The sequence below is a fragment of the Copadichromis virginalis genome, linkage group LG7 (genome assembly GCF_057382275.1).
Source record: "Copadichromis virginalis isolate Kocher_CV1m ecotype Utaka linkage group LG7, C_Virginalis_male_GT1.1, whole genome shotgun sequence".
In the NCBI taxonomy this organism is placed as follows: Eukaryota; Metazoa; Chordata; class Actinopteri; order Cichliformes; family Cichlidae; genus Copadichromis; species Copadichromis virginalis.
In genome coordinates, this window is record NC_140624.1 from 55,224,986 (window position 1) to 55,248,954 (window position 23,969).

A 23,969-nucleotide genomic window follows, 5' to 3' on the forward strand; every position below is an offset into this window, starting at 1 on the left:
CACAGTTTTGTAACTCTCCGTGTTGTAGCTATTTATCGTCACCAGGGGTTAAAAATATGTGGTACAACCTGTCTTTGGGCTACTCTAGTTTGTGCTGTTGTTCTGCTGCAAATACAAAGTGAGTTTTTAAAAATGATGGTTTTGGAGCCCTTCACACTGAAGAGTTGTGTAAGCAACCAATCAATGCAGAGTATCACTGCAAAGTCAAAATAAATGAACACACAACAGATAAACAGGTTGGATAGTAGCAGTCAAAGAAACAACAACTTTTAAAGGCCCTAAATCTGCCTATATATAGTAGTAGGAGGATATTTATACAAACAGAAAACAGATGACTTAGATTGACAAGGTGAACCAATAGGAATTGAGGATTCCATCAAATCTAAAAGGGACAAAACTGAGACATTTATATTACAGTGAAGGTGGCAGAAGCTAATTTTGCTAATTACTGCTGCTTCTAATGACTATACTAATGTCCTTGCGCTAATGGCCTACCCCCAAACTCACAGAGCATCGCAACACTGGAACTGCTGCACAAAAGCATGAATGATTGTTCTTTAAATTTCTGGCCATATTGCACAGTGAGCACAAACACCTCATATCTACTGTCAAGCATGTTGGAGGAGGGATGAAGCCATGGGCTTGTTTTAGGATACTATGTAGTTACTGAGCAGGCCATGAACGTTTTTAACAGGCTTCTTTGCCATCCAAATAAAAACTAATTCCATATCACAGATGAAAATCCTAAACATAGCTAATTTGTTTTGTTGGAAAAACAAACCGACCGCTTTATATATATCACATAATGAATTATAATCACAGATTTATGTATGTGTTAAAATAAACAGATCTATATGCAGTGGGTTAAATTGCATTGGAGTTTGTAATATGATTTTAAAAAGACTGCAGAAAGTTTTTTTTACTTTCTGTGCTCAAGGTGTGAAGAAATAACTGAATGACTGTTCCCATCTTCACACACAGCCACATCCTGTCAAAGTAACCACTCTGCATCAATTTACTTCCTTGACACCGTGTGACTCAGAGCTCATCAACCGCTTCAGATCACATTGATGACATAAGTAATATAACAAAAATAGATTTGTTCTCTTTTGCACGAAAGGTTACGCAAAAGGCACTCAGCTTTGCACAATGTACCGTGTGGGTCAAACTGTCCTGTGTACATAATTTACACCTAATGAAAATGTCCCAGGTGTTTACCTAAAGCAATGAAAGGCTTTATTCAAAGATAAGAGTCAGATCTAAATTACCCTGCCTGTTATAGTGCAATGATTGCTGCTAAGACTCTTATTCTTAAGGAGAGTGAAGAGCTCACATAGAGAAATTAACTGAAAGTCATATACTGCCCTCTAGTGAGCAGAGATCCACGTAACTTCTAGTACATTCAGGAACTTGCTTTTGGAGCAAGACATGATGAGTTTGCATTTAGGAAAACAATAATAATAAAAATTATTTTAAGATTAATTTAATAAATAATAATAAAAAATGACTCTGTTATTTCTGAGTGTGAATGAGGTTCTAGTTCTAGATGCATTGAGTTTTTCCTTTCCACTCACCTTTCTCACTCACTATGTGCTGTTTGTCATTATGTTTATTATTATTATTATTATCTGATTTGATATTAATTTCTTCATGTATGTAGGTTTCATTCTCAGGGTCTCCAGTCCTAAGGTTTATTTCCTGTGTCGTCCCCGGTGATTTGTTCATGTCCCTGAGTTTGTATTATGAATTTCCTGTTTTACTTTGAAGGTCTGTGTCTGTTATCACTGTGTTCAGCTTGTGAATAAGGATCAGCTGTGCTTCCCTCCTGTGTGTCATTGCCTGATTACCTTGTGTGTGTGTGTGTGTGTGTGTGTGTGTGTGTGTGTGTGTGTATATAGTGGGTTTTATTATGATTACAGGTTTGCGCTTTAGTTTTCCCAGTTTAGGTTTCTTCAGTAGCTTCTCGTGTCTCATTGCCTGTTTTTTGTCACTCTGCCACTTGTAAATAAACTCTCACTCATATCATTAGTCGTTGCCTGCATTTTGGGTCCTTTCCTCCGACACCACACGCATCGCCCCGGCAGCCTTGACAAAATCATTCCAAAATGCAACAACAACGTGCAAAATCCAATTTAAAAAATAATGAACAAATATTCTGATAGAGTAGATTCTAAATATCAGCCTAAGAAAGTCTGCATAGCACAGGGAATAAAGGAACCAGCTTCCTTTAGTTGGAGACTAGGATAAACATGCGAAAGTGACTCAGCTCATCATGTAGCACAGGTTGTAACAACATAGTGAATGAAAGTCTGTTTAGGATTAATATGTTCACATGGAAGTGTGACTGTCCCTCTCTATTGAACTTGCAAAGCCAAACCGTTATCACAACATTTCTTCAGAAAACCCTTTAAAGCAAGTCTTTCTGTTGCAGATGGAAGCCCCAGTGCTTAACTGTAATTCAACAAGATAAAAATAAGCTGAAGAGAATTCGGATGAGAGTTTCTCTTTTTCGAAATCATTTCTCTTTTATTAAGTTAACAGCAGTTTTCAGCTTGAAACAGCAGTGCTTAGTGGCATCAGACAACCACTCCACACAGAGTGATCTCTACTGACGTGCAAATCCCCCTCCAGCGAGTCATAGTTGCTGTGTCTTTTACAGCTACTTGGTGTCCACTAGGCCTCACCTCTGTTAATTGTAGTCAATGAGCTCTCCTCTGTGTTTGCGCTGTCGGTGCCTTTTGGAGCATTGCGATCGGATTATCTAATGTAATGGGCTGCAGTGTTATAAGGACTTTCCAGTAGATTGTGCTTTAGTTCTGGTGTGTGAAAAGCTAGCATTTGATTAGCCTGTTGCTTCTCACTAACAAGGCGAGTCTCAGTGTTCCACCCATAGCACTTTATCTAGAATATCTATCCCTAAAAAATGGCAAGGCTGATTATCAAAATGCTAACTGAAGATTCAAAATGCTCTTTTTTCTATACTTTCTATTAAAGATGCACTTTAAAAAATCAACACAGGCTGAAACCACCACGCTTTATTACATACTGCATGTCCTTTTTTCAGCATAATACATCAATTATCAACATCAGAATATATATGGCTCTGATTTCAAGGTACATAAATCGCTCAACAAAATACCCTGTCTGGACAAACAAACGATAGAAAGTGCACAAAAAAAGTTGGTTCAAGTCAACTGCATCACAAGACAGAACGGCTGTTGTGTGTTTTTTGAAAAGGAAAACCAACTTAATTAAAGCTTACATTCAGAAACCTCATCTGAGGACATTTTAAATGGGACAGTATTAATCAGCTCCTCTGGTGCTTACAGAAGTAATGACGCCTCATATTAAAATCTCACACACGCATCTTCATAGAAAAATTAAATAGAAACATATTTGGCACCATATTTTAGCATAGAACATAAAATTCAACTTGCAGTACAACAGTGTTCATACATGGAGGTAATATTTGAGTTTGGCACATTACGAGAACACTTTAAAAAGTCCATGTAATCCTATTTTATTACATGCTCAGCCTTCACTGAAAGGTTTCTAAGATAAGAGTATAAACTCACTGTATGGAACAAGAATTCCTCAGCAATAAAATGATCTTTCTAAAAGCCCACAGAGCCAGTAATCCTCACAGATAGCTACTGACTTGTGATTTTCATGTTACTGATAAAATAGCATATGATTTATGACAAGGAAAGCACCATATTTCCTCGGAGAATTGGGTTGCGGTTCTTCGGCGCCAGAATGGGTAATGAAAACAAATGAGTCGAGCGTGACCTCTGTATAGCCTAACAGACATGATCATATATTGCACTCTAGAAAGAATCACAAGTCACAAAGGGGTTGTCCTGGCCTGTTCAAACCATCAAACAAAAAGTTGGTATATAGATATAGAATTAATAAGGTATTCAGTAATACTATGTTTATTATAACCTCTTGTGTATATTAACATTGATATATAGATTATTTCAACATTATGATATGAAAGATACATATTTATACATTGCTATGAATATAGGCAGCTGCTTCTGTTGAACGGAAGCGGCGCCAGATATAACATAATAACTATTCTACGTATTTTCATCCAAACAAATACAAATAAATGCATTCACACGTGGCCCACGAGGAAAGCCGCTGTGAAACTCCATAGTGAGTATGAATCGAAGCCTCCCATGCACAGAGAGGTTTCAATACAGGTCGAGACTGGTTTCCAAACAGGCCAGCGTGAACCTTAAAACCTCAGGATGCGTGCCGAAAAAGTGCATCCCAGTTTAACCAGAGTTTTTGTTCGATGTGTGGTGCTGTGGGGAAAATGGGTGAAAGAGCACGAAAAGGGAAAACGAAAAATTCGGGGGCTGCGCTGAACATCAATCTGCAACAATACAACAATACAATCTCTTGTCTCCATCCTCTCTACCTCCACACACATAGCTCATTTATATTTGCAGCGATACATATATATATATATATATATATATATATATATATATATATATACACATATATATATTTTCACATGAGTATTCTATCATATAGCAGCAGAAACACATACGCACTGTATACTGTAAGGACAGAAAACAAGGAACATACTATTCCTTCATTTCGTGGAATCTGCGTTGACCTCAGTCTGTGGTGGGGCACGGTACTATGTGTTGAGATGTGAGCTAGTGAGCATATCCTTGGGAAAAACTCCAGCGATGTATGTTTGTCAGAGACAAAACCACATGTAAGTTTTACACCTCAGGCTTGACTGGCAAGCTGCCCTGACTCCTTGGTAACTCCACTGTATCTTCCACAGATGTACCAAACCACCAATCAGAACCACGACCCCCTTATTAGGAACAAATACGCAACACTGACTTTACATGTAAATAGCCTGGCTTCATAGACATGCAGGCAATGTCCACCATCACAGATGGATAAATCACTAACAAGTTTAATATCAAATGATGAAACTTTGTGAAGCTCAGTTGAAGAAAAAACCAAAACAACCCCCCCCTCCCAAAAAAAGAGCATTTTTATACTTTATACTTAAAACTCCAGCAGCATGCATTTTGTTTAAAAGAAATGAAGAAATAAAAAGAAATGCCTGTAATCTTATTCATAACATAACTCCACGTTTGTCTATGCAAATTTACTCCACACTGGAACTGAGACGCTCACAATATCCACAATCTTTAAGAGGAAGCAAAATCTGCATCAAGCCACGCTCTAACTCTATTATAATTCTACCGCCAGCTTCACCAGAGTGATCACATAAAACACATCTACAGCCCTGCTCTAACACACTCTGCATGTTCTGCAACATCCCCCAGCCTTCGAAAGCAGGGGACGAAAAACAAAGATGCAGTTCTACCTTTTCACTCCCCTCTGCTTCTGCTCAACACCACTCTGACTACATCGCACTGCTGCCTGCTTCCTCTAACTGAAAACTCGCCTGCAGAACTGAAACGGCACTTTATCACCGTGGATGGTGATGCTGTGATGTCAAGAAAGTAAGTTTTGCACCCAAATGTACAGCAATGACGGAGGTGAGGGTTCTCACACAGAGACCACCAAGGTATAAGAATGCCTGCATCGTCTGGTCTGAGCAGCTACATGCAGCAGACTGTCGCAAGCATGTCTGTCTCCCCAAAGCTGCGGGGGACAGCAAGGTGCCCAAATGGCGCCCTGAAAGGGACCGCGACTGAGCCAAAATGAAGCCTTTAATGGTCAAAGAGCTGCCTGGTTGCCAAACTGTAACACCCAATGGAGGTCGTCTAGAGGCCGGTGAGGTCCACAATCGCCTTGATGAAGATGGTGTCGTCACGAATGTAAGTGTTCTTGCCATCGAGCTTAGAGAGCGGGCAGAAGAGTGGACAGCCGCTGGCGATGTTCATCTCGCTCACGGGTCTCTGGAAGGAGGAGGAAGTGACATCAGGTCGAAAGGCATCGATGATGTGCTCTCTGTTGCTCTGGTCCAGCAGCATCAGCGTAACCTGGAAGTCAAATAAGTAAGAGATTACTGTTGGGATAAAATAGGCAAGTTTCAGCAGAACAAACCTCATTGTGGTCCTTAAAGAAATAAGAACAACAAAAACAGTAGACTGGTCAACAACCAGAAGGGGATACTTGAATGCCTGCTTGTTTCTTAATCTTTTACCTTCTGGTTGAAGGGCCATTTAAGCAGGGCATCACTCAGCCCCCTCATCACCACAAAGAACAAGGACAAGTGGCTGCCACGCCCTGTCCCATCTCCATTAAGATAGATCCGTAGGCACATCTTATAGCCGTACTTGCTGGTATAGAAGGCTGGAAGAGAACAAGAAAGAGAACTAATTATTCGCACAAGACAACAACAGTTTCAACAATTTAGTAATAACTTTTTCAACGATTTTAATTTTGCAGGCATCTATTGCTGCTCTTCTCAAACCAGTTCACTGATCATGCTCCTGGTATTCTAGGCTGATGATTTTGGATCAACACCGTGATAATGCGCAGTGTTACCGGGCGAGAACATGGCAGGGGCTCGGCCTGCGATGGCATCTTGTCTCTTTTTGGCAAAATCTGAAATCCTCCAGATAAAGACGCCGTCAAAGGTGGTGGCGGACATTTCTCTCAGCCGTCCCTCCATCTCTGCGACCGTCAGGTCCTTCAGCCCCACAGTCCGCTCTAGCTGTCGCACCTGGAAAACAAACACATATTCATTAAATTGGATATTTTCCAGCAGTGACTGAACAGCAGCTGAGAGAATAACCAACTAAAAGTGCAGTAGTTTTGGTTGGTTTCACAAACATGCTCAGACATTACAAATGACTAATTCATATTAGCATCAATTCAAGGTGATCAACATCACTCTGCCTTTAAGGAAGAAACTACAAATATTTTGAAAAGACTGAGTTTGTTCAAAGTATCACTTTGAAGCATCTCCAAGCCTTTTCCTGTGTTTTCTAGGATTTTATAAATTGGCAGGCAACAAGTTTTCTCAAAGTAGCAGCCTTTACACACCGGAAGTGTAAAATCTGTGCAGGTATTTTGTGTGTGCTAAAAGTATTTTTTAGACTCGCCTATCCTTAAATCAGCCATTCACACCTTTTTTTGTATGCAAATAAACAGATTCAACCACAACCTAAGATCTCTCCAGGATTCTGGATTACATCGATACGGAAGAAAAAGTAATGGTGAATCTAAAAATGAACGGTCCATTGTTGTGTGTTCAGATTTGACTGAGTTAAAACTCAGAGAACAAGGAATGCTGCAGTCATGGCTCGAGCTTACCTTGTTGCTCAGAGCCTCGATCTTATCCTGGTCCAGTTTATGCTGACGGTTGCTGGCTTCCATGGTGGTGGCGAACCTCTCCACCTCTCTGTTCAGGACGCACACCACATTTTCAAACGTGCCAGCTTTGACTTCCAGTTCCGTGCACCTGCGCCCGAGCTCGGCCACCTTGGTTTTCTCGCTGTGAAGCTGGAGCTCCAGCGCTGCGCCCACGGAGCTGGGCAGAGGTGTGAAGGATGTGGACACAGAGAGAGTGGGAGGCAGAGTGGGAGGTGGAGGTAGAGGAACTGAAGCAGGTGGACCAGGAGGTCCAGAGCTGGAAGATGATGAGGATGCGGCGGCGGCGGCTCCCTGCACGGGAGGCCCAGAGGAGGTGGTGCTGAGCTGGGAGACTCTGGCCTCGAGTTCCTTGAGGGATTGTTGGAGTTCCACCAGTTTGTGTCCGGCTACTTCCAGTCCCTGGGGCTGTAGGCCCTCCATGCTAACTTTCATGCCCATAATGTAATGCAGCAGAAGATTGAGGTGCTCATAGGCATATGCGCGCTCATGGTCATGAATCTTTTCCTTCTCCACCTGCAAAAGTGCAACAGAAACCAGAAACAATATATGAATGCACAGAGTAATTACTGAAGTAAAGGAGAACGGTAAATCTAACATAGTCTTAACTCATTTGATTCATTCATTCACATGATTCATTTCCACCAATGTATTGTAAACTCCTGTTTTTATTTTTTTAATTCAAAACATCTCTCACTAAGAATATATAATAGTCTACTGTCTACTATTAGCCGTTTACTAGCTTGTCCCGTTGAGTATTAGCAGCATTTTTTTAAACTTCCACTGTGTTTTGTGTGTTTTTGTGGCGGTTTTCTATTTGCTGGTGTTTTCCTAAGTTGCAGTGACCTCTCAAGGCCACGATAGTTTTTCCAATAACAATTTCAATCCCAAACATTACAATGAATAACACTGCTAACCAAACTGGCTAACTAGCACTTGTGTTTTTAAAGAACTAAGCAGGATGGTCATCCTTAATGCTCAAACTTTCAAAACAATAGTCCACAAACCAAATTGTGACATCACAGTGGCTCTGTTCATCTTTTATATACAGTCACTGGAAAAAAGATACCTCCTCACTCCTCCTCATCTTGGTTCAGATGATGTTTTCTCTCCTATAGTCTCGAATCTGACTGTGTGCTCAAATACTGAATTTGTTATTGAGAAAACAATCGGGCTACTTACAGACATATCGCATCCCACCACATGAAATCGACATGGAGTTCTGAATTTGCTGCAGAATTTGATATGGTCCACATACTGGGAAACAAAAGAAATAAAATAGTCAATTTCTCACAATCGATATAAATGATTTTCCATCTGCTGTGTATTAACAGCGAGTGATGAATCAGTTGTGTCTTTTTCTTCTTATATTTGTTACTTTGTATCTTGTGACATTTTACATATTGCATCTTCAAATTTGTTTGATTAGTCTGAATATCTTCAGTTTCTTTTTTATTAAACATAAGTAAACATGACAAAGTACATTCATTATTTTCAGAAGCTCAGTTGCATACTCCCTGCCATCACATTTGATTAGTGAAAAAGAGAATGTACAGCAGCTACATGGCCTATGGTCAGTTTTACACCATAAAAGTTTTACAACCTTTTCTGCACGTTGGTCTCAGATTTACCTTTTCTCTGGGTATTTTCTTCTTGGCACAGCCTTCACAGATCATCGGGTACTTGGGGCAGATCTCATCATGAGCCTGAAAAAAACGAAAAGGCAGCAGCGTTTCTTTTAATGCCACACAAATAGCTGCTCTGATCTGCCGCACAGGCCCCGACGAGCATCTTTGGTCTAAATAAATCATTTCCAACCTTGATATTCTTAAAGTGGAACGGCTCCTTGCAGTACTTGCAGTTGAGCGTCCTCTCAGGGCACTCTCGCTCATTATGGCGCTCCTGTTCATTGAAGCGGATTCGTTCTTTGCAGGAGGGGCAGGGGATGATCATGAACTCGCACTTCCCCTCGTGGTTCATCTGTGGAAAGTGGGAGCTTATGCTGAGGTGCTGTGGCAGAATGGTAACCTCTGTTACCTGGGAGGCTTATTTGTCTACGTACAGAACAGCGCTGTAGCTTTAACAATGTTAGATGTTTAGAGTCTTATCCTTCACGCAACACTAGCATTCTGTAACAGGACGATGAGTCCAAAGGTAAAAACCACAGCTATAAAGAACCACCTTCAGCCACAAGAAGGAGAACAACAGCTGCAGATGTTACGGCCCCCAGAGACCAAAGAAAAACATGCAAACACAATTTCCCACAAAGAAACTGGTAGATATAAAGACAGGAAATGTGGCAGCAATATGTTTACATAATGTATGCATTTGTCTAAAGGCAGCTGCTGGACATGTGATACGGAGGAGACTAGATTTAAGTTGTTTAACTTGATTGTGCTTTTTCAAATCTAAACAACAAGCTGTACAAGTTTTATTTGCACCGTGGCCATTATTCCCATTGAACTTCATCCACAGCTGCGAGGTAGTCTACTGGAACCTGCCTGCAACACCCAAACAAACCAGAAATTTGGTGTCCCTGTATTGATGCAATGTCACAATTTGTGATACTATGCTTTATCAATTTTTCCTCCCACTTCTTGAAAGCAGTAGAAATATCTGCTCTGTTTGCACATTCCCACGTTATCCAAATGCCTCCTTTACACCGTTTCATAAATGCACCAGCCTCATTTCCACCTCCCACAGGCTGCTGTAGAAACTCTGTTAAACATCTGTTTGCAATCCAGATTATGGTTGCTCAAGAAGAGCGCCAAGGCTGCTTTGTCTCATGCACACAGTACTCTCCATGCAAGGCAGGGCTAGCGAGCGTTTCAAAGTGACAAAGACAAAACATTAGGCTACCTGGTTACTGAAAAACAAGTGAAGGAAAAAAAGCCGCCTCACCTCGTACTCCTTTATACTTCCTTTCCAAGTGCAGCTTTCATTGATACAAACAGCTGGCAGATTTTCAACTTCCCTTCGAACCGCATTGTCTGGAAAAGCCTGAAAAAAACGAGAGAAAATAAAAAGGGATCTGCTGTTGAGCTGCATCTGTGAAACGCACGTCCAGCTGCTGTGTTCATCAGTGTCAGAAAAGCTGCACATTCAACACATGCACGCAGTTACTTTACTGTAAGTTTACATATGATTTAATTTGGTGACGATTATATTATCTAAGCATTAGCTGAAACTCATAATCACCAGCATCATCACGCTGCTGTTACTACTGCACAGACTGCACATGATGTAAACGGGGCAACACGCAGAGCTCACGTCAGACATATTTTAACTTCAGAAGCTTGTTTTCTGCTCTTTTTCTTTTAATCTTTCACCTTAAAAAGTAATCGAAAAAAGAGTACTCACACATCCTTGTTTTAAAATCGAGGTAGGGTCCTCAAAAATATCCTCTTTGATGCAAGCATTGCATTTCTGAGGTCCATTACTGCAATTAAACAACAACATAGCCAATAATTTATGCTACTGACATATGCTATGACAACTTAAATTATGAGTTAAAGATTTAGCTGCTGATTTATATGTACTTTAAAGATATTAATAATATTAGCAGCTCCCGATCATGTTTGTGCTTTTGGTGCATTTTTTAATGTACTTTATCAGAACAGTAATAGAGTCAGTTCATGGTTATTTATGCTAACATTCTGTCCACTGGGCTCATGAGTAAAAATCTAGCATTTTATGCCATGTTAGGCAGGATTCTGTCCTACAGCCGACCCATCCAGTCTATGGAAGAACACTGCAAATCGAGCTCGTTAGCTTCAGCTGATTACTTTCAGCTCCACGCCCTCATCCAAATATGATCAAGTCTCTGTCATCGAAGATATTTTACAGAGATGCATCAATGGTGTCAAAGCAAAGAGATCCACTCAAAAAATACTGAACCGCTGACAATGTGGTTTTACAGCTTTTGACAAAGAATAAGCAACACACAAAGAATCAGTGACACATCAGTCTCCCACTTCAGTGGGACACTAATAACACTAATCCAGTGTAAGCACTAATTTATTACCAGTTGAGCGCTAATTACTGCTGGAATTAAATAGTGCTGGATTAGAATCATTTAAGTAGTAATTAACTTTTTCATTTCTCTTAGCCCGATAGAAGCTCTAAAAGCAGCTCCCTGAAACTGAACAAAGGAGAATGAGCAACATTACTATATATTAAATGATTAAAGTTTTTTTTTTTTTTAATCTAAATATTTACAATCACTTCCAAAGCACTTATTTTAGCCTTTGGCCATTCCACTCCTCACCTCACAGTCCTGTTAAAGCAGTAGGAACAGAAGCGATGTCCACACTGGGCTTGGAAAGGCCGTCTGAGGATATTGTGGCAGCAGTTGCACAGGTGTTTGTCCTCCAGCTTGTTGCCCAGGATCTTCTTGGGGAAGCCGGGCTTATTGCTCTCCATGGATGAAGGAGGGGACGGTTCCTGTGTGGCCATGGTGTCTGTTCACACGTCACACCTAGGAAACAAGCGAAATGTCAAGCCTGGGAGGTGCAACAGTTTCACTTTCAGAGTCCATTTGGATTGTCATTGTTTTTTTTATCACACCCAAAAGGGAACCAATACTCTACATCTTTAAAACCAAGTTTCAATATTCATATGGCCATTAAAAGTCCAGGATTGCATTTTCTGGTTGGTATTTAACCCATGCCTTCATATTCACATTCATTATCCTTTTGATTAGCCACAAATTTAAAACCACCTGACAGGCCAAGTGACTAATAGAAGTTTTCTCATTGGAATACAATGGCATTTACATGGATGTTACTTTGTTACCTTTATACTGTGGGTGCTGTTGTTACTTTTAAGTAATAAAAGTGTCTTTCAGGGCAGCACAGTGGTTAGCACCATCACCTCATAAGGTCCTCTCTCTGTGTGGGTTCAGTGTGTTCAGTCAGTGGTGTACTGCCAAAGTCCAAATACAGGGTTAACCGGTGATCCTAAATCAGCAGTAAATGTAAGTGATTGTCTGCGTTCCCCCTGTGACAGACGGGCAACCTGTCCAGGGTGTATCCTACTTCTTGCTATATGATGGCTGAGGTAGACTTAAGCCCAACCAATCCAGCGGATGGATAAATAGGGGAATGAACAGGTGGACGGATGGAAACATTGTTTTATTTTTATTCCAAGCACAATAAGATATATATAAAATCTTAGGATTTTAACTCATTGACCTAAACGTTTGGTGGACGCATGGACTAGAATTACTGTAACCAAAAAATCTGAAGAGTTTTATGATGTGAGTGTATTTCAGTGGCTTTGCTATTAAACAATACAAATATAACTTTAATGCTGTACTTTTGAATTCAGATAAACTAATTAATACAGTGTTAACTATGGCTTACTGATGTTTGCACGGCTATTAAAGCTATTTAAAATGAAGGAAGCATTGCTGTTTGATCTATAAAATGTCAAAAATAGTGAAAATCGTTTTAGACTGTCCTGAAGTCCAAGGCAATGAAATTTAAAATAGCTTGCTCAACAATAGAAAAGCAATCCAGCACGGCAAATAAAAGCTGGCAGCTTGAAAACTATTGCAGAGACCCAGTATAATGTTTGGGACCCCTGGGTTTCTGGGGCTCTGGAGCAGCTGTGATCCAGAGCTGGCTGGCCTTCTTCTTGACATGACTACATGATGCTCATGTGTGTGGCAGAGCATCACAGGCCAGCTGGAAGGCCCACACCCTTTGTTTACATTTCCACTCCGCATCCACGGCTCCTTGCTGCTCACTTGGAACAAAGTGGCGAGGATCGTGTCTCTCTCTCTAGTCCAGCAAACACGCGCTCAGCTCAGCCTGCCCAGTAACGATGCTGACAAATGGCACATCCATTGTCTCTGCTCTCCTTCCCCGTCGCTGTTGCTAAGCTATCAGCATCCGTTAGTCAGAAGTAGTACCCAGCATACCGCCACGCCCCTTTGAAATCTCAGGCTTGCTGCCTGCAAGAGACCATTTACTGGAAAAGCCTTTTTTCCCCTTTGGCGAATGCTGTTGCAATCAGCAGAGTTTGGACTCACCAGCGATTTATTCTAAGCTGTCATCGCGTGCAGAGGCTGGGAGATCACCTTTCCTGGTCGCAGGTTGACGCTCGCGCTCTGTGCCGATATTATATGTGGTTTTGCAGCCGGCTGGAGGTGTTTTCTTGAACCTTAGCCACATAATATAGATGTGGACCCCAAGCGCGATGGCTGTTATTGTCCAATATCGCCATTGCACTTTCAGATTGGGCGTTACGTCATGCGAGGGGCTGAACGCGGGTTGAGAGGCAGACGAGATGTAGAGGCGTCCGAGTCATTGGTCCACAATCCAGAGGAGGCGGGCTGCTCTGCTGCCGGAGACTGTAATGTAATGGGCCCGTTTACACTGGCCGCAAACAGTGACGTCGGTACCATTTATTCCAGAGCTGAGGGCGCGAGTACTCCCTGCAGTATTCTCCTGAACGGCAGGTGTCGCTGTTTAGACACACCCGCCACAACAGCGCTGGTGTGCGTGTTTGCTCATATGACTGTTGTGTTTTTTCTCTTTATGTATTATTGTAGTCTACCTTATCATATAAAGCGCGTTGAGGCGCCTGTTGTCGTGATTTGACGCTGTATAAATAAAATTCAATTGAAATAGGAGGTGAAATCCGCAGTGGCGTGTCTAGAAAATTTTTGTTGGGGGAGCCAGGGGGGGCACAGATTTGGAGAAGGGTGGCAGATGTAATTGGCAGATAATGTTAAAAACAATTCTACCAACCGTTCACCATAATTCAATAACCCTGTAAACCTAATAACCGTAACCTTATTAGAATGAGATTTTAACCACTACGGTGCAAAGTGTTTAGATACTGTGTTGATTAAGTACAAGAGATACAATCAGTCAGTGTTTATTCAGCATTCAAGGACATCAATATTTGCATAGTATTTTTACTGACATGTAGTGCACATGTGTTTTGGGCAAAAACATTTTTGAATATTAAAATACGAACATTTTTAACATACAATTGGCAAATTAGCCAATTCCAATGCAAAACCAATGCCTGTTAAAAAAAAAAAAGAAGATAATCTTCTCACAAACTGGTGTTTGATTTTGAAACAGGAAAAAAGTGGAGAAACAACTGAAAAGACTAACATTTGAACAAAACCTGAAAGCAAGTAAATACTTTATATGCTGCCTTACTTTGGTAATATTGAGAACAACACTGGCTGATGATGAAATGCAGTCAGCTGGCATGGTGACACAGATAAACAAGCGGAATGAGCAGATTACTTACAGCTGTAAGGAAAGCAACATGAACTCAAATACCCACTTACTTCAACCAAGTTATCAAGAAGAGCACCGCTGGTTGAACCTCGAAGCTGATGGCCTAGTGTCACCTGCTGGATAGAGGTGAAAACACAAAGCAAACAATGTCTCTTTCATCTGTTTCACAGCATGCACGGGAACTGGAAACTCGCCGAAGGGAGGCAGAGGAGAGAGAGCGGAGGAAGCAGAGGGAGGTACAGCTGGAACTGGAAAGACAGCTGAAAGAGGCTGTGATGGTAAAAAAAAAAGTTTTCCACTTGACACCAATTATGTACAGAGTCTTTTCTCCTTGACTTTGATCTTTGAGAACTCCAGCAAAATGTTGACTGTCATTATAAAATTCACACCTAGTCTTTAATGATTTGGAAAAATGGTTATGACAGTCCAGGAAAAGGTAATTCAGGAATAGGTCAGTTTATACTGCTCTGTTGGTGCATCTGTTTATGTAGCTGTGTGTGTGTGTGTGCATAGATAAAAGACAGCATGCAGGCTGAGATGCAGGTGAAGGAAAAGGAGGCTGAACAACAGAAGAAGAGGATCAGGGAGCTGGAGCTGACACAGCAGCAGCTGGAAGTTGCCCTTAATATGGAGATCCAGGCTCGGCTGGAGGAGGAGAGGGCCAGACTGGAGCTTGAGCGGTAACAATGGATTTCTAACTCTTATTATGGCCCTTTATTATTTTATTTGTGATGGAGATCTGAGATATCCATGAGAAGTATTAACATTTTCAGTTGCTTCTTCCCTTTTTCCCCTCCTTCAGGTTGCTGCAGGCTGAAGATGAAAAGAGGAAACATTTCCAGCTCCTCCAGGAGCAGCAACGTACAATGCAAAACCTCAGCCCCATACAGGAGCTGTCAGATGGCAGTCCCGATGAGGACACCCCCTCAGCCCTCAACTCTGCCTCTCAGGAGCTCCAGGATCTGCAGGCATCTCGCCAAAGAAGTCACCAGCGTCTGGAGGTGAACAAGTTTGTTTTGACTGGCTTTGTGAGCAGCATCTTATTTAGTGCTCTTCTAAAACAACACTGATGAAGATGCCTGCATGATTTTTGTTTCCAGGAGGTTCAGGAGAGGCTGAGGAATGCCAGTCAACAGGTACGGCACTGGAACATCCAGCTGAACCGACTGATGACCCCCATTACTCCTGCAGGTGCGGTATTCACTTTGCCTCTTTGCAGCACAGACTTCTGGAACAGAGTGTTAGTATAGTTAATAACAGTGTAGACCAGGGGTGTCAAACTCAAATACACAGTGGGCCAAAATTCAAAACTGGATCAAAGTCGCGGGCTAACTTTAATATTTATTGAAATATATTTATTCCTCCAGATATAAGAATGAATCTTTTCTTATGGACTCAAACACATTTTGCTGAAAAACTGAATATGGAACAAGCAAAGCTTAATACTAAACAATATATATATTAGCTGTATAATACCAGTAGGCCAGCTCTAATAGTAATTTGGTATGGCTTCGCGGGCCAAATGTAATTAGGTTGCGGGCCAAATTTGGCCAGAGTTTGACACCTATGGTGTAGACCATATAATCTGTCAGATAATTGCATTAAAATGCTACAAAAGGCACCTACCCCCAAACATGTCAAGAGATTCATTCAGTGACTTGAATGAAAGAATCTGACTCACCTCAAGTTAATTAAAATTAAAAATAAATCTTATTATGATTTAAACACGGAAATCTTAAAACGAAAAATAACCGCATGCACAGTTGTTACAGGCTGCAAACATGTTTTATACTGCTTTGAAGTCTGGGACAGCATCATAAGAGGCATAACTGATCTCACCATAGTCCCATGAAGACTCAAGATGAGTGTTTTCACGACTGCCATCTTGGTGTTTTGAAATCAGGCATGATGAATGAAGGGAAGAACTGTCTGTTAAGGTTCTCAGTCGTTCAGGTCATCGTAGTCTAAGGAGCTTGGAAAGAAAAGCATCTGGACTTCTTTAAGTTTCTTGAAGAGCATTTCACCTCTCATTCAAGAAGCTTCTTCAGTTCTCTGAAGAAATTCTGAACTGAAGAAGCTTCTCAGATGAGAAGTGAAACATCTTCAAGAAACTTAAAGAAGTCCAGATGCTTTTCTTTCCAAGCTCCTTAGACTGTAGTTAAACTTCACACACTGGACTTGTCAGTCACACATCCTTCGCCAATAGGCATTCCCAGAATGATCTTTCCCCTTCTGACGCTTAGAATGACCAAATATGTGCAAAATGGACAATTCCACATGCCACCATGTCAGTCTTTTATTAAATATGACATGAAACAAATGACTGAGCCATTAAATTTGTCACAAAGGTGTTCACCTAATTCCAGGCAAATGGAATAGACTTCTATGGGACCATAAGTCTTTTTGCACTTTGACATTTGTTTTACTTTTCAGATCTGTAACCTATAACTTTTATACTGTATGTGTTTTGATCATAGGAGTCTACAGGGACTTACTTACTTTTAGCACGTTTAGCAGTTGATGTTGGCTTCTTTTTTCAGTACTGGAGCTTCCTGTTCATTGAAGACTTTTCTAAAAGGAAATGCTTAATCCAAAATGGCGTTTTAAGGGCTTGGATTAATGTCAATTTCAGCAAATATTCTTTCTTATGTTAAAAGAACATGGATCTCTGTCAGTGATAACTTCTGACTTTATAACTCAAATTTTAAGAGAGAGCTTCACTGCTAAGCTCTCATCTGTGTGGGTGTCACGGTTCGCTTGAGGACTCACACGCAGGACTCAGAGGCACAGTCTGTATTTATTACAGTTCCACCAGGTGTATATACAAACAGTGCAGGGGATAGTGCTATATACAAAGCGGTGACAGGGAAAAGGCTCTGGGGAAATCCAGGTAGGGAAAAGACACTTGCTCCTCTTCTGACTCTCTCTCCAAACACCGCTCGGGGGATGCAGAGTCGGGTCCAGGGGATCTATGTACAGAAGGAAACACACGTTAGAGGTTTTGCACAGGGAAGCAAAAGAGAACTTGCTCAGAGCCGGGCTGCACTGACGCGAGTCACACACAATGATCCAGTGATGAGTAGAAGCCACTCCCTGGCTTAAATGCTGGCTGCACTGATGAGGCCCAGGTGTTTCCTCCTCAGAGGGGCGTGGGCCGAGGGCGTGAACCCACCATGAGTTCCGCCCTGGCGAGAGAGAGAGAGAGAACACTACTAGTCAGCGGCCTGCTGATCCCCTGGCCGTGACAGTGGGGTTCAAATCCCTTATTCAGATTAAGATTTTATGTGACATTACATTGGCAAAAATTAAATTTACTTGAATAATGTGAGTATTGGAGTAAGTACTTGAGTAGTTTTTGAATAACTTTAATTTTGTAATGTGCATATTTTATGAATAATGATGTTTCAACACTTTAATCTACTGAATAAGTAAGAATTAGACTTAATAATCTTTTTACTTTAAAAAGGGAAATTGTGTACAATCTTTTATTCTCCAAAATGCACATAATAAAAATGTTTTGGGGAATGTATATGCTTTTTAAAAACCAATTGCTTCTTACTTGATGCATGCTATAACTTTCAGCAAAACTGAACTAAAATTTGTTAACAAGCTTACCAAATAAGAAATGTTTTGTGAATTTTCTTTGGAGAGCGACTGGAAAGCCGGCTGTTATCAAAGCCCACATGCCCTAAAAAGGAGGACGCGCTGGACAGTAATGAGTTCATCACTAAGTTTAAGATAAGAGTTGATCAGAATAGAGGCGATGATGAAAGTCTGGAGCATCAGTTGGAGGCTGCCAACCTGTCTGATGAATCGTTCGAGGCCCAGACAGAAGTCAACGGACAAATATGATCACAGACATTTTAAAAACGCGAGTTGAGAGTTAAGGGGGAAAAATATTGTAATAAGTATATATTTGAATTGCACACTAAGATATAAAGTGATGGCAGCGAGCAAGTTTATTCATGATTAATAAAACAAATCTGTAATAATTTTCTTTCTCTTTTGTCCATCTGAATCTCGCTACAGCTTAAATAAAAGAAAAGAATGTGTTTTGAATATATTAAACTATTCTCTCTTTTTCTTTCTTTCTTTTTTTCTTGGTGGGTTTTCTTTTGCAATCAAACGCAACATTATACAATTATATAGTATAGTAAGAAATATCCTTTAACTTAATTTAGTATTTGTTTTTTCATTTTTGTTTTTATTGTTTCCCCTTCAGTTTTGTGCTTATAACATGTTCTAATCTGACATATTATGCAGTAAATTATTTTTGCAATAACTTAACAGGCCATTGTGGGAGCCAACATTCACTTATCAAAGACATATTTGTATATTCTGTGGGCTGCTTTATGGTTGTGTCATTTAGAAACATAAGCCACAACAGACTTCCACCGGAGAGTACTTAAAAATGTATTTTTATGTAAAGATCTTTTAATAACTACTATATTAAGAGAGAACCTATTGTTACATGGATTAATTGTACAAACTGTAGAGAAATAAGTTTAAGCGTGCAACTTTTTATTCATTTTTAACTGTATTAATGTTTTTATGTTAATACAGCCGCCTCATATCTGTTTCCTCAGTGTTTTTTAAACCATGTACTCCATCTATGAGTAAGAACATGAATAAATTCCTTTCCAAATTTGTAGTTCTTTTTTCCAACACACAGATGCAGGTATTCTTTTGCACCAAGGCGTTAAAGAAATGCTAAGAAAAAATGAAAATACTACGTTGCAACCTGTGTGTGTGTGTGTTTATATATCTGTATCTATATAGATATAGATATATATGTGTATTCGTACCCTTTTTTCATCATCTAGTTTCCTGTGCCAGATCTTCTACTGATCCACTGAGGCAGACATGTAAAAAACATGAACTAAAGCATATTTCTGTATATAAACAGGACTTTAAATCTTTATCAACAGCTACTTTAGAGGAAATTCTTCAATAAACTGCAACCAAAGGCTCAACTCAGAGGACAAAACCCAACCTGTTATAAATAGTGTGACACCAAACTTTCTCTTGTGTAAAGTTACAAATAGGAGTAATTATCCACAGAAGCTTTTATACATAATGAAGTTATAATTCGTCCTGTAGAAATTGTACATTTAAGCTATATAGTTCCCTCTGTGATAACTCTGCTATGAATGCCTCTTATTAACTTTTATGCTTTTACAACCCACTATGAGCAAACACTCAGCAACAGTGGGAAGGAAAAACTCCCTTCTTGAAGGAAAAAACCTCTGGTAGAACCTGGAAATCTGTCTAAACTAGTTGGGGGTTAGAGCAACAGATGCAAGTCTTCAGATCATTTGCAGTGTGACTGTCTTTGTGCACACTTTAACCTGATTCAGTTTTCTTATTTGTCAAAATGCACCATGGGTAAAAAAAACAAAACAAAACAAAATAGTAATGAAGGAGAATCCTCAGCAAAGATGAATTAAACAAGTTTTATTTTGATCCATTTTTACTTTAAGTAAAACACATCTTTATTTGATGACTTTAATGTCATCAAATAAAGACAGTTTTGATGGAGCTCCTGACCCAGCCCAAGCTCTCTATGAAGACGAGGAAAAACTCCCCAGGGGGCCAGATCGATGGGAAGAAACCTCGGGAAAGCCCATTCAAAGAGAGATCCCCTTTCCTGGGATGGCTGGGGGGGTTACAGGAAGTCCGAAAAAGCTAATTTTTTATTTATTTATTTTTTAAGATTGACCCATTCCTGTCCAACAGAAAAAAGAAAGGAGGTTACCACAATGTATCACACTTATATGATAAGGTGTGAATTGTGTGTTTGTGTGTGTTATCTTAGCCAGGGGTGAAGCTGGAGCTCCTCCAGTGTTGGGCGCTTCTCCGGGGCTATAGTTAAACATGCCTCCAAGAAATTCTGGCATTCTTGAAAGAAAGAAAAGATCCAAAAGATGAAGATGATAGTTCTAGTGATCCAAGACATCAGTGAATCTGGAAGTGTGAAGTTTTCTTACCTGTGGACAGACGCTTTTTGATGCTCAGTTTCTTTGCGAGGAACCTCTCGGTACTAAAGTGCCGTGCATGAAGCGCTTCATACAACACCACTCCCATTTGCCACACCGTGGTGGGTCCACACCTGTAGCAGCTCCTCCTGTACCACTCGGGAGGGGTGTGAAGAGGAGTGCCTAACAAACAGACACAATTACAATTTCTTCTAAAACAAAAGACACAAATTGTTACATCTGTGAAAAGCAGGAGCAGAATATGTTACCATAGAAGACGCGATACAGAGATCGCTGTTTAACAAAGCAGCTCAGTCCAAAGTCAATGATGCGAACTCGAGGCACATCGGAGCCGGTCTCAATCAGAATGTTTTCTCCCTTGATGTCCCGATGAAAGATGTGTTTATCCTCAAGTTCCTTTACAGCATCAACTAGTTGCTTCAGAATGACCTGGAAAAGATGAAAAACACAATAATGAGTTAATGCTTTTCTGCCTTGATTGAACGCTGTACAGTCCAAGGCTCTCCCAGTCAACCTACCTTGGCCTTGTCCTCTGGTAAAGTTCTTCCATTTTCTGCTTTGTATTTTTGCAGGTCCACAGCGGGGACAGGTCTCTCCAGCACCAGGATCAGCTCTTTGCCAAGGTCGAACCACTCCAGCAAGGACACAGGTGCTGATATTCCCACTGACCCTTCTGCTTCACCTGCAAGTTTAACCATAATGGCCACTTCCACCGAGAGCATCTTCCCGCTTTCATCCTGAAATATTACAACAAAGTGGATGATGAGGAACGCCGCATTCAATCCAGTAATGTAAAACTAATTCAAGTGTTGGACGCTTACCGCCACTTTGCAGTAGACTTTATTTTTGGGAATGTGTTTGATGGCAACCTAGAAGACACAGAGCATTGGTGAGCATTTCCTCAGTATGACATAATGAAAGGTGGAAACACAGCAGACGTCTCAGTTTACGATATTATCCATTATCTGCGTTACTGCCTGTCTTACTACCATCATCTGAACACTTACTGGAAAACGATCTTCTATCCGGTAGCCAGAAAACACTGCTCCGCAGCCTCCTTCTCCGAGCTGGTGCTCCTCCACATATCTGGCTTGGAATTCACCTGAACAGACAAAACAGCAAATCTTGTTTTATTACAGCTGTGACACAAATTACTCTCCTCTGTAGCCTAAATGTTCCTTTTGCCCTTCCCCTGAATATAAAACCCAAGCTGCTTGCTACTTACGTTTTTGGTCTGCCACTGATTTTTTGTCCTGGTCCACATTCCTTTTTTTTTTCTTGGGTGACTCTCTGTCGTCTCCCGTGGCCTTTCTTTTGCCATTTTTTGCGCACACCTGTTTGTTGTTCAAGTCTGGAGATGTGGAAAACACCAAAAGCACATCAGCTCACTGGATGATAGACACAAACACTAAACACCAATATCTTAAACCTAGCAACCACACTTAATCTACCCCCTTATTCAACTAATTAGCCTACCTTTACCAGAGTCCAACGAGGAGGATGCTTGCTCCTTGTCACCGCTCATATGGTCAAGAAGTTTAGCCCTCTTTGCTTTCTTTGTTGTGTCCTCTTCATCTTGCACAACCTTGCGCTTCACTCCTTTGACCACATCTGAGCTGGTGGAAGGACCAGCCTGCTCAGCGACCCTCCTCCTTTTCATTGGGGTCTTCTTTTCAGGACTGGCCTTTCTTTTAGCAGTCCTGCTCTTACGATCTATAAACGACAACAACACAGTGGTGAAAAAGAGTCCCCGACATCAAGACTGGAAGCAGTTTGATGGCAAAGAATTTGAAATTGCTTTTGCTTAAATGATCACAAGTTTAATCTTGGGATGAAAAAAAAAAACTGATCAGTGCGAGTTGATACTAGGTTTACTAAGTCTTAGATCTTGATGGCACTTGTTGGTCTGTTTTTACTGTTGAGTCCAAGAATAAACTTATTACATTATTTTACCAAAAGACCGGTAACCTTTCTTTGATTAGACATCTTGTATTAAAGCTATTTTCAATTAAACATATGATTCAATTGCTCCAAAAATGATTCACACAGTGTCAACATTTCTAGGATTTGGATTTTACCAGGATTTGATTTTATTATTTTACTTACCTTGATCTCCTGAATCTTTCTTATCGGCTGGAGTGGCAATTTTTCTTGTTTCCTTTTTCATTGTAATTTCGGAGACCCTTTAAAATCGAAAATGAGCTAAGATTGAGTTAATATTCCTTCAAATGTGCACCCTTCAAATGCTTGACTTTTCTAACTGAATTCTGTAAGTGAGCTTTATAAGTAAACTCTGGAAACTACGGCAACACAACATAGAATCTTGCCTTTCAGTGACTTCACTGACTGCCAGTAGTTCAAAGTAGTTTACAGAAAAACACTGGCAGACAAAGCCATAATATTTCATATAATTCAATCATTTCATATCAATTAAACAGTTTCTTTCATTATCTTTCATCATTTGTATAAAGACCTCATCTATGGATGACAGTATGAAGATTTGTGGTTGACCACACACATTATAATAAACACAGTGTCAGCTACATTGTCATCTGATTTAAAGTATTTATTATGTACATTTAACTGTCATGGTAGTGAGTCTGTGACCCAGTGTTTTGTGTTTGTTCATTTATATTCATTGATTATTCTTATGTATGTTTTTGGTTCTCTTTATTGTTTTCTTCTTGTGTTATATTCTTAGGCTTTAGGTTTCTGTTACTTTGCCTTGCCCCTGTGTCCCACGTGTCATGTCTAGTCACTCTTGTTTCCATGTTCCCCAATTTCTCCCCAGTCAGTCATGTCTCTGTGTCAACTCTGTGTCTTTGTAAAAGTCTCTTGTTTGCTGTTTTACTTTGATAGTCATGTGTGCTGTGTTAGTGTTTTCATGTCTGTGAAGGTTCTCAGTCATCTAGGTCATCGTAGTCTAAGGAGTTTGGAAAGAAAGCGTCTGGACTTGAAGTTGCTTGAAGATGTTTCACCTTCTCGGATGAAAAGAACTTAAACTTTGCTTGAACGTCTTCAAGCAACTTAAAGAAGTCCAGACGTTTTCTTTCTAAGCTCCTTAGACTATGTTAGTGTTTTCAGTTTTCCTTCCCCATGGTCTTGTTGTTTGTGATTTCTCGCAGCTGTGCTCTCATCCTGTGTCTTATTCCCTCATTTATCCCTCTGTGTATTTAAGCCCATTGTTTTCTTCTGTTTGCTGTTGGGTTATCTGTGTATCATCCATGACAATTAAATGAAATAGCAAATGCAACTACAATTTCAATGAGATTCATTCCTGGCATTCTACTGCGGTGGCTGAAAGTAGACACCAAGCATTATCACTGTAACTGATGTAAATATTGGACTTGGAGGGGATTCGTCTGATAGACTGATGCAAACATTA

The 23,969-nt window shown here is 40.4% G+C and overlaps 3 protein-coding genes across 5 annotated transcripts; 1 reads left to right on the plus strand and 2 right to left on the minus strand.

Annotated features, from left to right (window-relative positions):
* Window positions 1-3,020: 3,020 nt before the first annotated feature.
* Window positions 3,021-13,601, minus strand: LOC146706185 (TNF receptor-associated factor 2-like). 2 transcript variants are annotated; one of them, XM_085464270.1, is made up of 11 exons: window positions 13,361-13,601; window positions 11,594-11,803; window positions 10,687-10,765; window positions 10,228-10,326; window positions 9,145-9,306; window positions 8,958-9,032; window positions 8,509-8,583; window positions 7,270-7,842; window positions 6,499-6,676; window positions 6,155-6,303; window positions 3,021-5,990 (listed from the first exon to the last, which is right to left on the minus strand). In XM_085464270.1, exons 2-11 carry the CDS (start codon window positions 11,779-11,781, stop codon window positions 5,772-5,774), a joined length of 1,797 nt encoding a protein of 598 aa, XP_085320396.1. In that variant the 5' UTR covers window positions 11,782-11,803; window positions 13,361-13,601; the 3' UTR covers window positions 3,021-5,771. The 2 variants fall into 2 exon arrangements, with proteins under 2 accessions (XP_085320396.1, XP_085320397.1); XM_085464271.1 differs by lacking the exon at window positions 13,361-13,601 and adding an exon at window positions 13,076-13,221.
* Window positions 13,602-14,700: 1,099 nt separating this feature from the next.
* Window positions 14,701-18,440, plus strand: LOC146706186 (uncharacterized). The gene is made up of 5 exons (XM_085464269.1): window positions 14,701-14,866; window positions 15,102-15,268; window positions 15,391-15,589; window positions 15,689-15,779; window positions 18,238-18,440. Exons 1-5 carry the CDS (start codon window positions 14,735-14,737, stop codon window positions 18,438-18,440), a joined length of 792 nt encoding a protein of 263 aa, XP_085320395.1. The 5' UTR covers window positions 14,701-14,734.
* LOC146706187 (serine/threonine-protein kinase pim-1-like) lies at window positions 17,374-23,527 on the minus strand. Of its 2 annotated transcripts, XM_085464268.1 has the most exons (9): window positions 22,691-23,527; window positions 22,061-22,297; window positions 21,810-21,935; window positions 21,592-21,686; window positions 21,406-21,453; window positions 21,103-21,321; window positions 20,833-21,013; window positions 20,576-20,746; window positions 20,073-20,486 (listed from the first exon to the last, which is right to left on the minus strand). In XM_085464268.1, exons 1-9 carry the CDS (start codon window positions 22,749-22,751, stop codon window positions 20,395-20,397), a joined length of 1,230 nt encoding a protein of 409 aa, XP_085320394.1. In that variant the 5' UTR covers window positions 22,752-23,527; the 3' UTR covers window positions 20,073-20,394. The 2 variants fall into 2 exon arrangements, 1 of the variants encoding a protein (XP_085320394.1); XR_014921460.1 differs by lacking the exons at window positions 21,406-21,453; window positions 21,592-21,686; window positions 21,810-21,935; window positions 22,061-22,297; window positions 22,691-23,527 and adding an exon at window positions 17,374-17,557 and having other exon boundaries at window positions 17,639-20,486; window positions 21,103-21,341.
* Window positions 23,528-23,969: the final 442 nt, after the last annotated feature.